The 12,273-nt window shown below is 42.1% G+C and overlaps 1 protein-coding gene across 1 annotated transcript in view; it reads left to right on the top strand.

Moving 5' to 3' along the window:
* The window catches only part of NSUN3 (NOP2/Sun RNA methyltransferase 3), a 31,037-nt gene extending 23,272 nt beyond the window's left edge, over positions 1 to 7,765 (top strand). Inside the window, exon 6 of the mRNA XM_030581646.1 lies at positions 6,691 to 7,765. Within this exon, the coding sequence (XP_030437506.1) occupies positions 6,691 to 6,952 (262 nt within the window). The 3' untranslated portion in view covers positions 6,953 to 7,765. The remainder of the gene's footprint in view (positions 1 to 6,690) is intronic.
* The last annotated feature ends 4,508 nt before the right edge of the window (positions 7,766 to 12,273 follow it).

Genomic DNA, 12,273 nt, shown 5'->3' with positions numbered 1-12,273 from the left:
TGTAATTCAATATGCATGTTAGTAAATCTGTTCCCAAAGAGATATTCAGTAAAAAATGAGTGATAATGAATTCTTTGTAAATGCATAATTTCTGCTATAGGGAAATTTACACGCCTCTTAATTGCATTAGAGTTGTATCTGGGTTTGCTAAACATTCATCTGAAAAATGGTATACAGCTATGCCCTGACTATTACATATGTCTGTCTTGGAAATATTTTAATTATTTAAAGATGAATTTAATTATCCAAAAGTGTTGATATCATTATTTAAGCCATGCATAGTGTGGGCAAACATCATGCAAACTTCCACAGACATATCTACCAGTCCCCCTCAAATCTAATTTGCCATGTCCCAGTCCTTTAGTGATTGAAAACATTATTAAACAGTTGTGAGTATTTGATATCACAGTGAATCCCATAAATTGTACTAATCCGATATCTCGTAAAGTACCACATGACACCCAGGGAAGGATTTATTTTTGCTTTTGAACATTTTATTTTCTTTCTCAGTGCCTCTCTTCCCTTCCTTCTTGCCTCATCCTCTTCCTGTTATAAAACCTAATGGCATTTTTTGCAGCTTCTTTTCCTATACACATACAGATGTGCATTATCTGCCTGAAAGTCCTAGCTACCTGGAAGAGGATATCTCGAAATAGGCCTGGAAATTGTGAATGAAGCCTGTTAATGGATAAAATCGAGCCTCAGCAACTTACCATACTACTTTTTTTTAGCATCCTAAATATAGGTACATTTCCATGCTCAACAGCTTGTTAGCCTGTGAAGCCCCCAAAACCTGATTCTTCTGAAGCGGTGTAATTATTTTAGGCACCTACTTGGCAAACAGGGAAGCTTCTTTTGCAGGCTGCTGTGCAGGTCATCTTTTGATAGCAGTGATTTGTTAGTAGGCATTTTAATGTTAGTACTACTAACAGTTTCTCATGTCTATAAAACAAAAATGGGGATTATGTGCATCAAAAGTACTACAGAGTCTCCCGTTAACAATTGCCCATACTTGTTAATAAGCAGTCACAGGTGTCTTTCTTATGACTTTTTAAACAAATAGTCTTACAGGAATGTATATTGGATTACTTTAAAGTTTAGGTCAAAATAAGGCTTAAAGTATCAGTTGCTCCTGTACTGACCTAGGGCTTCAATATAAAGAAGTAAAGCTTTAATTCCAAACCATTTCAATTGTGTGCAAATTACTACTACTTTTAATCCAGTATGGTGAATACATGAACTTGGATTTAAATTTTTGAAAACACATTTAGTGTAACTAGTTTTATCTTTTAATAGTTAAGTTTTACTGAAGATTGACTTATGATGCATTAAGAAATATAATTAAAGGAAATTGCGTTGCTAGGAACAAATATGGTCACAGTTTGATGTTTTAAAGCAATGTACTTCAGTTTCATTTTCACCAAAGTATTTTTAGGGCCCTTCAGACACTGTTTCCATTTTAATCAGACATATTTTGAAATAAGTAGTAGATGTATAAGTGAACTATGCTATTACGTTTGTAGATATAGAGCCCATTTCTTAAATGTGCAGAGCACCTCATGACAAGTGACAAGTGCCGTCAGTGCCTTATTTTTGATCAGCCATCGATTGTATCAGGAGTTGAGGGCACTGAGCATCTGACAGGACTGGATTTTTAATGACTGAGTTCTACGTGAGCAATTATAGGCTGTATCAATCTCCCTTTAACCTTATGGTGTAAAGAAATCCTTTTAGATTCTTGAACCTAGATCATGATGTAAGAATTAAAAAACTTTATTTATTTTGCAGTTTGACCACCAATCCTGTCAAAATTCAGAAGCTAAGAGTGCTCAAAGCTGGTTTGTTTTTGATGTGAGATTTCCAAGACTTGCTGCGGGAGGTTATGTTGGTCATTCCAAAGGTGCTGCTCTTTCCTTTGAATCATCTTTGAATCACTGCTGCAGCCTAATATTCTAGGGGCACTGTGCTTTTTGGCAAGGTCCTGACCATTTGCACTTGTGAAAGGTGTTATGGGATCTTTAATAAGCATAGTAGTGGTAACCCTGTAGTTATGGCCAAATCCCTATTTGATATTTGTGTTTTATCTACTGTAAATTCTTCCTGCAATTTCAGCCACTTATGTTTTTTCCTTTCCTAAATTGCAGTGTAGTGTTCTTGCTGTACTGTTAACAGCTGGTGTCATCCCCTCATAGCTGTCTGCATTTCTGTGCTGGGTGAAGAGATTTCTGCATATTTAAAGTTAGTGAGTCACTTTGGGATTCTCTAGGAAGAGAGGTGCTATATAAACGTAAGAGACCCTGTATGTTTAGCAATGAAAACTCATACATTTGTGGCTTGATGATCATCTGAGTCACGTGGCTTTGCACATCTGGAAAGCTTTGTCGGGGAGAGGGGATATCTACTTCTGTGAAATTGGGTACAGTAGATACTTTTTTCAAGATGAGGGGAATGTTTCCCAACGTATACTGCCTCCCCAGTCAGAACTTCGCCCTTTCTTTCCGTTTTAGAGGTTTAAAGATATGTTGGTAAACAAAACACCCATGAGAGGAAAGTATGGTTTTGTGATTAAGGCACTGGAGTGGGATTCAGGAGACCTGGATTCAGTTCCCAGCTCTGCCAGAGACTGACTGTTTACCTTTGGCAAGTTGTTTAATCTCTCGGACTTAGTTCCTCATGTGTAAGAAAGGGGGCGTACTACTTCCTTTCTTTCCTGTGTCTGCCTGGTCTATTTATAGTGTAAACTCTTTGGTGCACAGACTGTCTCTGACAATGTGTTTTGGTACAGCACCCAGCGTAATGGGGCCCTGATCTTGGTTGGAACCTCTAAGCACTACTGTAATATAAGTAAGAAGTTTTTGTACTTTGCATGGCATAACCCCAAATCTCAGCATTTTCCTGAACCCTGTAAATAGTGATAGTTACAGTACTGTATATAATTCTGTTTATATGCTAATATGCAGGTGATGAATCCTCTCCGGTTCCTGTTTATATAGGGACTGCATTCATGAATTCTTCAGTATCTCCAAGTTCTAGCCAATCAGAAGTGACCTAAATTCAGGACATAATGTTGATCACAGCATAAGGCTTATCCTTCAATTTTTTTTCAGTATTATAATATTTTCATTATCTACAAAAACTCCCTCAACAGAAGCAAAACTGGCCATTTAAGTAGGCTGTGCTATCCCCTCTCAAAATACTGTGCTGTAGTGTCAGACATTAGCCTGAATTCTGAGGAGACACTCTACCACAAAGTCTTTTGGATTAGAAAACAGTCCTGCCAATTGAGCCTTAACTAACTAATTTCAGAAAGATAAATTGCAAATGCTAGAATGAAAACAAAGCAGAACAGGCAGCACACAGAGGCACTAAAGCACCTGGTCTAACTTGTCCTTAAGCAGGAAAGAATATTACTTAATTTACAGCACTTCCCTCAACGTGCTTACTCGTGAAGTCAAGTATGTGTTGCTGGCTAGCTGCCCTGCTTTCCTGTCAATTGTGCTCTACTAGTCCAGGTGCACTCAAGTGGCTTGTCTGGTCTAAACATCGCCCCATTTCTTTTACAAACAATAGGACGGTGAGAGAATGGAGACAAATGCAGAGAGAAAAGGAGGGTGAAGAGGCAAATGGGTCGGGTGAGAGAGAAAGGGCAGAGAAGTCGCAGTGTGTTTGGTGCCAGCACTGGTGCGTCATGTCCCTATTTTCCTCCTGAGAATGATGTGCAGAAATGGCAGGTTTGAGGTTAGCTACCCAAATATGTGTGTGCTAGCACTGCATTAGATTAAACTATAGGAAGGCATGTGTTCATTCTGGTAACAAAGCTAAATCGGATTTGTGGGAGGATATTGCACTCTGAACAGAAAGGAGGGTTGGCAGAAATACGCAGCAACACCCACTCACTTGGGAAGCTGAACAGAACTTTACTGTAATAACAATTACTGAAAAAGTTACTCTCTCTGGTGCCTCCTTAGCTTCCTTGAGCAGGGCTTTCCTTTCCATGCAGAGCTCCTCCAATCCTTGACTTATCCTGAACCCGGCTTGGACTGGGCTTCTCTTCACTGAGGTTTCATCAATAAAGGGGGAAACTCCCCCAATCACGTTGAAAGAGCCCATTCTTTTCTTCAATGTCCACTTTCCTTCCTCCACCTGTTCTCATTGCGAAGTGGCATTACTTACCTGCCAAGTGGGTGCTGCGCTGAACAGTTCCCTCCATTGGTCTAGAGTGAAATTACAACTCACATTTTAACTTTCTCTTCAAACAACGCATCCTGCTGAATAGTCTTTTAATTATGCTCCTAGGATATAAATACCATTACGTTTTGTATGAAAAGCCAGTACCAAAAATAGGACTTTATTCCTCCATGACACTACAAGAGCAGTATTTTAAAAAAGAAAAGTTTGAACCCCTTTTTCCCATGTTATCATAACTCTTTCTTTGAGACATCATACATCACTTACTCTCACTTTTTCCAAATATCTTCTGCTGATTAAATATATATTCTAATATGACCTGTCCCATCAGATCTCAAAAGTGAAGCATGGTCTGGTTAAGCTAGTTTTGCGTGAGATCTCTGTAAGGTGGTGGCAGCATTTTTCCTACTGGATCACTGCTGAACCAGTGGGCGAGCATGGTCCTAGAAAGTGCTGTCTCTGTAGGTGCAGTCTTCCAGAGGAGATATAAAACTGGGTCCTGACCACTCGAATGCATTAATATTTGTGTAGTCCTTAGAAAACATTGAGTTTTTTATTCCTAATTGAGTAATTGCATTCAACTGCCTTTTCAAATGAGAGGGGTATGCTTGCATTTAGTATTGCCAACTACTGAAGTGGGCACGTTTCAACCAGAGGTGGCCATATTCCAGTAGTGAGTGAAGTGATCTATTTACATATCAGTTTATAAATCATTCTTAGGAGCCTTCAGGGTGAAAATTGCTAGAAGAGACATTGTTTTAGGACAACAGCTTTACCAACAGGAGTAACTCTTTTAAACATTTAATGATGCTACGTATGAAGAATACTACAGTGTTGGCAAAAAATAGGTTGTATTGTATCGTGGCTTTTTTCCCCTTGCTCCCATAACATTTCATCTGTGATAGTTGAATGTGCCTTACAGATCTCCTTTCAGCGTTTTAAGAACGTATTTGGCTGTTTCCCCCCACCCCTTAATAAGTTGTCTGCTTTAATTGAAAGCAAACTGTGTCCCTGTTTCTTTTTCTTTTGTTTGGAGGTTGAGGAAAAATAACAGATGCCATTTGTAACATTGAGACTGTATGTAATTGCTGTGGTTTTATTTTTGTAAACAGAGCGGTTGTGCATTTTAACGTTTAGCTTTCATGCGGTTAGAGACATTTGATTAGACAAAGCATTTGCTGATTAAGGGCCCAATCCTGCAGCGGTTAAATAAATGGAAAAGCTTTTGGATCAGTCCCAAAATATATGTTACTAAACAGTCAGAGTTATTGACCCATCATAGGGAGATAGTAAGATAATACAGTAGTAGGGTACCTTTCAAGTAAGCAGTAAGTCTGATTTGCAGAAATGCATGTCAAACTGCAAGCCTAAGAATTCTGTGCTGTTACAGCAATTGCACGTTCATTTTGGTGTTTGCATGTGCAAATGGCCAGCTAGGTATTTAGCTGGCCATTTTTATGTTCTATCACCGAGTTTGTATGCACAATCACAACACTTCCATGTGCCAATTAGGCATGCAGTTGTGCATGCCCATATTTGAAAATCAGGTCCAAAGAGTACTGGTTAAACGTTGGTAAGATGATCATTCTGAAGTACAGTTGGAATCATTGTGACAGACCCAAACCAGTAGAGTACAGGAGTCTGGTAGAGGGCAAATATTCTGATCACTGGATTCTGTAGTTTTTTGTTCCCTGATTGACCAGAGCAGGGGCTGCACTAGAGTAATCAGGAACCTGCTAGAACCAATTAAGACAGACAGGCTGATTAGAACACCTGCAGCCAATCAAGGCAGGCTAATCAGGGCACCTGGGTTTAAAAAGGAGCTCACTCCAGTCAGGGAAGGAGGAGCCAGAGGAGAGGAAGTGCATGTGAGGAGCTGGGATCAAGAGGCACAAGGAGCTGAGAGTGAGAGGGTGTGCTGCTGGAGGACTGAGGAGTACAAGCGTTATCAGACACCAGGAAGAAGGTCCTGTGGTGAGGATAAAGAAGGTGTTTGGAGGAGGCCATGGGGAAGTAGCCCAGGGAGTTGTAGCTGTCATGCAGCTGTTACAGGAGGCACTATAGACAGCTGCAATCCACAGGGCCCTGGGCTGGAACACAGAGTAGAGGGCGGGCCCAGGTTCTCCCAAACCTCCCAACTCCTGATCAGACACAGGAGGAGTTGATCCAGACTGTGGGGAAGATCACTGAGGTGAGCAAATCTGCCAATAAGCGCAGGACCCACTAAGGTAGAGGAGGAACTTTGTCACATCTATATATTAAAATGCTACTTGTAAATTGTTATATGCCTTGAAGAATATCATAGGGTAGTTTGAAAATACACACTTAAATGAGATAGCTGAACATAACACAGGTAATTCCCTGCATATCAATGAAATGCTCAGTTGTGACAATTTGATGAAGGTTTATTTCCTGTGGGTGTGTTTTGTTTGTTTGTTTTTTTGCCATTTGGTTATGTTTAATAACTCTGACTGATCTAAATTTGGGTTTTTTTGGTTACAGGTCTGCCATTAAAGCCTTGTGTCCTGGAGGATCTGTGATTTATTCTACGTGCACTCTCTCGAAGGCAGAAAATAGTGATGTAATCAGTCACATCCTAAACTCCTACAATAACGTTCTGCCTGTAGATATAAGTGAACTGGCCAGTGTCATTTCCGATGAGTTCTCTCTGGTTGCTGGTGTCCAGCCACATGAACTTTTAGTACTTCCAGCGAAGGGGAAAGCATGGGGGCCTATGTATGTAGCTAAATTAAAGAAAACGTAGTCTGGGTGGCATTATTAGGCTTTTGTAAGTCATATTGACAGATTTTTATTTATGTTAATACGCTGTATGCATATGCAGTCTGTGCCAAATATTTGTCCAAATAGCCTGGATTTAGAGTTGTGAACTGGTATATCAGATGCTGTCAAATGATCATTACATTTGAGATTTAATTTGTAAATAGACAATATCTAGTATGGCCTAAGCCTGCAGTTGGATCAGCTGGCACAAACCTCTGGCATCTGGACCCATGTGGAGCCCATTAATGTATAAGTCTGCAGAGGCAATGTATTCCAGATTCCATAATATCTTGAGGAGCCCAAACGCACTTAACCTTCTATACAGCAGCATGGCAGAAATGCATCTGCTTTTGGGGTGAAGGGCAGTAACCAGCTCGCACAGACCTTGCTGTACAGTGAGGAAGAGAGGCTCTTCAGTGTCTGCCTGAGGTGGACAGGACGTTCGCCATGGTCTCATCTGACTGACCTGCACAAAATAAACCTGCACAGAACTTAACTACTCTTTCACAAGAGGATGCAGAGTTGCATCACCTCTGCTGGGTTTGAAGTCGTCCCAAGGAGTCAGTATGTCAAACTTGATACTCTCACATTCCTGCTAATGGCACAAAAAGAAACACAAGTTGCTTTGTTAAAAAAAAATAATCCTAAAATACTTTCATAATGAAAATTTGTTGACAGGAAGACAGCTATGCAAAGTAATGATTTAGTCTACAGAGACATTTTGTACATCAGGGCAGCAGTCAAAGTACAATGCACACGTTTTATATTGTTTTCTATAAAGGAAATGTCAATCTTTTGCCTTTTGCTTATGAATAACTGTTTGGGGTGGGAGTGGGGGTGAGAGAACCTTGAAGAAAGGAAAAATTATCCTTAGTGTTTTCTTGCACTAGAGTATGATGGAGAGTAAACAAGGGTAAACTGGATGTCTTGGGGCATGAAGGAAGCAGATGAGTGTGCCACATGTTACGCTCTGTAGGACAGGATATGAGACCCTGGCCCAGAAGATGCTTATTCCTAGATTCCAAGGCCAAAAAGGGCCATTGTGCTCATCGGTCTGTATAAATTTCTGTATAACACAGACAGGGCTGAGCACAGCCTCCACTTTCTCATAGTGGAAGAAGGAGCTGGCAGACTGCTAGAACCTAAGTGAGATACTAGAAATCAGGCTAAGCACTCAAGACTTGGGTTAATCTTTTAAATACTTGCTAATCCCCAGGTGCTTAACATCATGAGGACCGACCTGTTCACTCAGTCTCTGGCCTAAATGACACTCTGAGAGTGAGTGAGTGTGCACGCACAAGCATGAAAATGATTCGATAGCCTGGTGACTAAAGGACTCACCAGGATGTGGGGGATCCAGTTCCCCTGCTCCAATGGGTATGTATCCGGAGTGCAACAGGAGAGACTGACCCCTCATGTCAGAATATCCTATGTCCCAGCGGTAAGAGCACTGACCGGAGAGGTGACCAATCTCAGTTCAGATCCCTTCTCCCCCTCAAGCAGAGGGAGACTTTAGCTGGGGATCTCCCACATCCTGGAAGAGTACCCTACCACTGGGTGATAAAACTTGTGAGGGAAGAGGCCCTCCTCCTCTGGTCATTTTGTGCAGGCTTGCCTAAATGGGATCCGATTTGATAGGCAGCCTCTGAGTTCGCTTACTGGATTAGGCCCTGCACACTACTTAAGCAGCCAAATGCTTATTGTCTCCTGGTTGGTGAATCATTCTGGTACTTAGGTGGGAGATAGACACCTGGACGCCTAGAGGGAGGCAGCACTGCACATGCCCAGAGGCAGTAACTTAGGCACCTAGGGAACTTTTACTGCAAAAACTTAGGTGCCAAGTGTGTTTAGGCACCTACAAGGTTGAGGGGGTAGGAGGGTTGTGTATCACAATGGTGCCAAAACCAGGACTTAGGTGCCTAAACTAGGCACTTAGGCATCTAACTTATTTTGTGCATTTAACTCAAGAAGTACAAAGGAACTTTATGTAGGAAGCAGGATGCTGTTGGTGTACTGGGAGCAAGTGGCTGCTCAGCAGCATGGGTCTATGGAGATGGGATGAGTCTTATTCAGGAGAAGGGTGGGGGAGACAGAGGTCCCAGTGCATGGGAGAGGTGAAGCAAAAGGAACAGAAGTGAATTTACTTTGCCCAGATTCCTAACATGGAGTAGCCTATCATGGGGCTTGAAGCATTGGAAAGAGTCTTCTCCCTATTACCCCAGCAGGGGCTACTTTTGTCCATGGCTTATCTGGTAGTCAGCCACTGTCATGAGTATCTGTTACTTCCACCTATTCACTGCTCTAAAAAAAAACTATTGCAGAACTGTGAGTGTGAATGAAGGAGCCAGTGCCCCAGGAAAACCCAGTGCTGTCCGGGTGGAGATGGAGGTGACAGGGAACACCCCCACCCGACCCCGTCCATGGTCTAAAACATCTTCCAGATGCTGAGATAGGCGGTGAGGAGTCCTGTGGCAAAGAAGGTGATAGTCTGCCAGGTGGGAGAACCAAAGTAGGAGAGCAAGCCTTTCTGGAGGGAGAGGAGAGTGGAAGCGATCACTAGGAAGCAGTGTGGGGGAAATGTCTTTGAACTATCATGTCCATACGGCTAATATGTGGCTGGCTGTGGGTGACACTGCACAACTGGTTGAGCGTTATATGGAGGCTGCATGGTCTAGTGGTTTGGACACTGGGCCGGGAGACAGGACACCTGTGTTCCTTCCTCAGCTCTGGGAAGGAACATGGATTAGTGTGTTAGAGCAGCAGCAGGCCTGGGAGTCAGGACTTCTGGGTTTGAACCCTCTGCTCTGGAGAAGCTGCAGGAAGTGGAAGGCTCGCATGAGGGTAAATATGCAAATGATCCTGCCCATTCACTGTCTATGTAAATTAGGACATTACCTCAGTTTGCTTACCTCTTCCAGGTGGCTGGTGGCTATCCAGGGGGAAGGAAGGGTCTGGACACACCCATCCTCCCTGTGCCTGTATCCAGGCCAGCACATGCTCCCAGATGTACTTCATGGTCCAGCCCGTGATAGTGCACACCAGCTCTGGGACCTTGGCACAGAGAGCCTGGGGGTAGAGCCCTGCACGGATACCCACAGATATCCACAAATTGGTGAGGCTCTAGATACGAAATTTGGATCCTCATCCAATCCATGATCTTCAAAAAATGATCCACGGGTATCTGTGCATGTGGATACCCATGGATATAAAGTGGATATCTGTGGATTTGCAGGGATTTACCCAGGGGAAACAAGGGGTGGGGTTAGGGCGACTGGAAGGGCAGCTGGGGGGGAAGTATTTCCCATTGTTTGTTGATTAGTTTTTTCTTTCTTTAAAATAATACGTATTTTTAAGTAAACTGCTTTGAAAAATATTCTACTCGGTAATGGTTAGTTTTAAAGGTCCTTTTCCAAGGTCTCTTCACTCCTGCCTTTTTTATTTTCAAATCAGTCCAGAAATCGCTGATTTTCTGCAAGATCTGATTTGTATGCAGAGACCGTCGTCTTAAGCAGGGACTATTCCAAGCTCTGGCGAAACAGGTTTCTTATTTGCCAAGTTGTTTACTGGTAAGAACTGTCTTCTGTTTACTGCAAAGGTCAGTGACTATATTGACATGAGCTTCTCATCTTTTTTTTTCCCCCCAGATTATCAGAATATGAATTGAAAGGGTAAATTATGATGAAAGGCTCTTAAAACAGTAGACTCACAGACATGTCATTTAGCTCTGACATTCAGTTTGTGGCATAATGCAGTCTATCCACCATGCTATAATGCAAGTAATTGAAACAAAACCAGAATGATTAATAACTGCAATAACTGCATGCTGTTCAGCGTTTTGTTACATAATTGCAGTCATAATGAGCACTACAGACAATCTGGAGAAGTGGTTTATTCACTGGGTTATGAAATGTTATGTGAATTAGTGATGTCATATCTGGTATGTAGGAAGAGAGGATCCCAGTGTTATGCCATGCTGTATATACCAGTTTCACAAGGCTCTAAAATTAATGAGCAATGACTTTAATACATAATATTTAACTATTCTGAATGTAAAGGGACAAAGTCAACTTGCTATTATTGAAAAATAACTCAAGAACAGTTTTTAGTGCTGCACCCCCATGAATTCCCCTACCAGTTTTAGTGGTTTTACAATTATGTATTCCTATTTTTTAAAATGTTTTTTCTCTCCCCCATTGCCTTGTGAAAGACCATGCAAACAGGGGAACCTAGGTGACTCTACAGGGACAAGAGTAAAACTGACTGTACACAGTGCGCCATCAGATGCGCCAAGTAAACAAATTGGAAAACACAGGGAAATCTTTTTCCTCCTAAAATTGTTATTGCAAACTTAATTACAGTTACAATTGCAATGCTAAAGCATCATAGTTTTGGCAGAAAACTGAAGTTGCCTTTCTTCTTTTTTAGGTTCTTAGTGATGTATTTTGTAATTAGTGACAGCTCTGAATTCTCGTTCTATTCTCCTGTCAGTTTTAGGGCTGGTCTACACTAGGGGGTGGGTTTGAACTAAGATAAGCAACTTCAGCTACGCTATTCACGTAGCTGAAGTTGAAGTATCTTAGTTCGACTTACCTAGCTGTCCTCACAGCGGTGAGTTGACTGCCACGGCTCCCCTGTCAACTGCGGTTAGTCCTCCTGCTGAGGTGGATTACGGGCGTCGATTAGCAGATCAATTTATCACGTCCAGACGAGATGCGATAAATCGATCCCTGATACATTGAACACTACCTGCCGATCCTGCGAGTAGTGTAGATGTACCCTTAGAGTCATAGAGCTTAAGGCCAGAGGGAACCACTAGGTCTTCTAGTCTGACCTCCTGTATATCACAGAACACCACCCAGCGCTTGCAAACTAAACTCAACAACTGAAATTAGACCAAAATATTAAAATGTATGTGCCACAGGCAGAGAATAGGATGGATTGAGGTGCACCAGTGCCTGAGGAGCCTTCGATAGCAGGGAAATAATTGAGATATACCCAGTTAATCCTGACAAGTGACATGTCCTGACATGCTGCTGAGGAAGGTGGAAAAATCCTGAGTCACTGCCACTCTGACCTGGGGGAAAATTCCTTCCCAACCTGATGTATGATGATCAGTTAGACCTTGAGCATGTGAGCAAGAACCAGCTAGTCAAGCACTTGAGAGAGAGAATGCTCAATGGCACCTCACAATCCTGGCCCACTCCACTCAGTGTTCCATCTCCAGCTGTGCTCATGGCTGATGCTTCAGAGGAAGGAGATTAAAAAAAAAAACCAACCCTCACTAAATACAAACTTTTGGAGGGT

This window comes from Gopherus evgoodei, chromosome 1 (genome assembly GCF_007399415.2).
Source record: "Gopherus evgoodei ecotype Sinaloan lineage chromosome 1, rGopEvg1_v1.p, whole genome shotgun sequence".
NCBI lineage: Eukaryota > Metazoa > Chordata > Testudines > Testudinidae > Gopherus > Gopherus evgoodei.
The sequence above is the reverse complement of the archived record's forward strand: the minus strand, read 5'-3'. Positions and strand labels throughout refer to the sequence as shown.